This window comes from Engraulis encrasicolus, chromosome 20, assembly GCF_034702125.1.
Source record: "Engraulis encrasicolus isolate BLACKSEA-1 chromosome 20, IST_EnEncr_1.0, whole genome shotgun sequence".
NCBI lineage: Eukaryota > Metazoa > Chordata > Actinopteri > Clupeiformes > Engraulidae > Engraulis > Engraulis encrasicolus.
In genome coordinates, this window is record NC_085876.1 from 23,331,089 (window position 1) to 23,334,706 (window position 3,618).

Consider the following 3,618-nt stretch of genomic DNA (forward strand, 5'->3'; position numbering starts at 1 on the left):
AATGACAATGGGAGTTGGAGTTTCCCAGTTGGGCTTTCTTTCTTCTTTCTTTTTATGAAATTTGAATTGGCCCTCGAATGAAAGCGGTTCCCCACCCCTGGTTTACACAGACAGCAGAGACATACCTGCAGTTGGGTGGAGGGTCCAAGGTGATGTCAGCGAGCTCCTTTTGGATTCTAAAGAGAAATGGAAAGGACACTCAAACATTGTATTTTTATATTTGTGGCAGTAACACATAAGTGTTATCTTGTGGGCTTTTTGGGGCTCTTGGTGTGGCTGCTTGTGAACAAGGTTACAGAGAGAGTTTAAATTGGTCCAGAGCCTTTGTGGGGGCTCAGCTTCCCCTCCTATACAATCATCCGGGGCTGAGCTCCCCCATTCCAGTATTCACGGTAAACGGTAATATTCAAAGTCATACAGTGGAATGAGATGTCAACCAAAATGCACACTTGCTTTTTAACAAGGCTCAGCTCAAGACTGGAGCATGATGGACAGGACGGCTACATTTCATCCTCAAGGGTAGCAAGGGACCACCCACACAGTCTACGCACAACACTCCTCCTGCCTGCCACAGATGATTTTGTCTGCTTATTGGCATGTTACAACCTTCACATGCTCCAGGGGGCATTTCTGCACGTTTCTTTCCTTCTCCTTTCCTTCCTCATCCTTCCTCTCTGTCTGTCTGTCTGTCCCCCTTTCCTTCTTTTCTGAACCCTTTTCTTCCCTTATCTGAACCATTTTCATAATGGTTTTGCAGCATTCATCATCAGCTTCCACTGAATTATTGGATTTGAAGAGCAAAGAAATTCATGCAAACCGCACAACGCACGGATTGCATTCCCAAAAGGGCTTTCATGTCACAGGCCCATCACTTGTTATTTTGTTAACGGTTTTCTTGATGATAAATCTTGTCGTTTGACGGATAACCAACAGTCTAAAAGTGACCGAGCACATTATTTATAGGCCTACATATCCATGTTTAGACGACAGGCTATTTAAATAGTAGGCCTAGCCTAATCATCAGGCGCTTGAGAGAATGTTTACGGCGTAGAGCGAGCTTGGTCCTACTGACCCCAATGCCCAGGAATTGAGCCGTCATGTGTAATCGCTCGCTGCTCAATGATGGAAGGGGGTTGGCGGGGGGAGGGGAGGCTGGGCAGCGCAAGGGATTTTAATACTTTCCGGGAGGGTGGTTGTGAAAAAGCATCGCTTTGTTCATAACCCAATTGACACGAAAGTGTGAGGGGAACCGGTTCCATAAGATGGAGGGTCCCGATCAAGTCTTTGGGTCTGATTATCTCCCCAGTAGGCTATGGGATGGAGTCGGTCGGGTGGCCGTGGTGCCCTTACCTTTTGGCGCTGGTGGAGAGGAGTTTGGAGGTCTTGCTCATGTTTGCCTTGCCGTCTCGCTTCTTGCTAGGCGTGTCTTTCTCCTGCTGCTGCTGCTGCTGATGGGTAGAGGACGAAGAGGTGGAAGATGAAGAACTGCTGCTGGCGCGCGAGTCCTCATCCGACATCCTACCTCCACCGAGAGAGAAGGAACCCCAACAACAAACAACAATGCTCAGACCACGTACAGTTGTCAAACACAACGCACGGCGCTGCTATCTACCAATTGTGTAAACCCAGCGCTTCTGAATGAACAATGAAGCAATTCGGTAAACAACATCCTCCTCCTCCGGCATGGGTATGACCTTTAACTCGCGCTCGAGCTGCTATATTCCAATAAGCCGGCACGAGGAGCTTGGATACCTAACCCAAATGTGATGATGTTCCCAAGTCAACAACACCAATCCACACCATACGAACTTGAACTCTGATCCTATTCCAGAACTGTTACTGTTCTCCCCCCCTCTCTCTCTTTCATAACGCCGCAGGGATTACGGAGCCCCCTGGCTAATATTTGTTCAGGAACGGTATTTTTAGCCCTAGAAAACACGCCACACTTATAAACAAGAATCTTTAAAATAAGACGGGCTAGTTAACAAGTCAATAATAGCCAACAAATGAAACTGACCCAGTTAAAAAAAAGAACTGAGAAAACACAGACTGAAGCGAAAATCGACAGGGCGATGTCGCACACTCGTTTGGGAAGCGCTGCCTGCCTGCTTCACTTTTCTCTAGAATCCTGTCGCCTTTGAGTTCCCCAAACTTTCCCTCGAAACAGCCAAGACTCTATTCTGAATATACGTGGCCAATCTGATCAAGTCAAGTCAATAGCCTACACACAATAAAGATGTTTAAACGGTGTGGTAATTCTTTACGACGTCTTATCCCTCGACATGCAACCAGATCAGAGCAGCACAGCAGCAGCCAGGCAGTCCTGGGACGGACCATTTTCAGAAATTCCCTACGACGGACAGAGCTCCCCCATTCACACACCTACCGTCAACACCAAAGCCCAGACAATACGCCGACCTTTTAGATTCGCTTTCGATGAGAAAAATGCCCGGCTTTCACACGATAGCTACCTTTCTTTGTGTCTGTGTGTGCCTCTTCCGTCGCCTGGACGCGTGTCTTTCGCCTGACTCGGAGCGGAAGTGCTGGTGCAACAGCAACTGAAGCTATCCAGGGCAATGGAGTCCTGCTCGCCAGTCAAGGCACACTTGGCGATGTCGAATTTCGTTTGGAAGAGTTCAGCCGTGTGAAAGTCGATGCTAAGCCCCTCTTTCAGTCACTGACATGTTCAGTACATTTAACTCACTTGTGAAACATAATCGCACGCTTTGGAATTACTTGTAACAACTTTGTAACCATCTGATGTCGCACCCTCCTCTCATCTGGGGGCTCTCCTAAACCATGAATTGCAACAGGTCTCATTGGCCTCTTTGACGAAGGCTTCAGAAAACCAGCAGACGCTTGAGAGCTAAGAGGTGATGAACTTGGACGAGGCTGCGCGTTTGTTTGGCTCCTACGGTTCCTGTCGGCTCCTACATTTTCAGTGGAGCAGGCGTGTGAGCCGGACCAGTCAGCTTGTTCAAAGCGCTGTATAATTTCTCAGCATAGCCTACTTGTCGAAGTCATCTGCAATAAGAAAATGTGTGTTTTAACATGTAATAGGGTCGCTAACTGTCTTACTGTAAATTCTGACCAACCTGATTTTGATGTGTTCCATATGGCTATAGGCGACTATGCCACAGAGATGTCGAGTCAGACAGTACACTGTTCACAATGAATTCAAGGTGAGGGGTTTTTGTGTGTGTACATAGGCATTGTCTGCATGTGCCCACCGGTCAATGTATTCTACAGTATTGTGTGTGTCTGTGTGCGTGCATGCGTGTGTGCACACTTGGAATGCATGCATCTGCACCTTTGTATGTGTGTGTGGGTGCAGAACGCACCACTATGCTTCCTTCCTTCCTTTTACACATTGATCTTCAGGTGAACCCCTACCCACCCCCACCCCACCTTAGAACAACCCCTTCTAAACCCACCCCACCATAGAATGTTATTACTGTAGTTAGTACATCCAAAACACAGTAGGGATACCAAGACAATCTCCATACCAGTCGCCGTGTGGGGGTCTCTCTCTCTCTCTCTCTCTCTCTCTCTCTCTCTCTCTCTCTCTCTCTCTCTCTCTCACTGTTGAGGAGGGAGTTTGAGTGCTCGAGTTCTGAG

At 47.8% G+C, this 3,618-nt stretch overlaps 1 protein-coding gene across 4 annotated transcripts in view; it reads right to left on the bottom strand.

Annotated features, from left to right (window-relative positions):
- The window catches only part of ube2e1 (ubiquitin-conjugating enzyme E2E 1), a 23,951-nt gene extending 21,147 nt beyond the window's left edge, over positions 1-2,804 (bottom strand). The window contains exons 1-3 of one of the 4 annotated variants that reach the window (XM_063185620.1): positions 2,472-2,804; positions 1,351-1,522; positions 126-176 (exon numbers count right to left, since the gene is read on the bottom strand). In XM_063185620.1, coding sequence (XP_063041690.1) covers positions 126-176; positions 1,351-1,517 — 218 coding nt within the window. In that variant the 5' untranslated portion in view covers positions 1,518-1,522; positions 2,472-2,804. Of the gene's footprint in view, positions 1-125; positions 177-1,350; positions 1,523-2,386 lie in introns of all 4 variants that reach the window. The other 3 variants (XM_063185619.1, XM_063185622.1, XM_063185621.1) reach the window with 3 other exon arrangements.
- Positions 2,805-3,618: the final 814 nt, after the last annotated feature.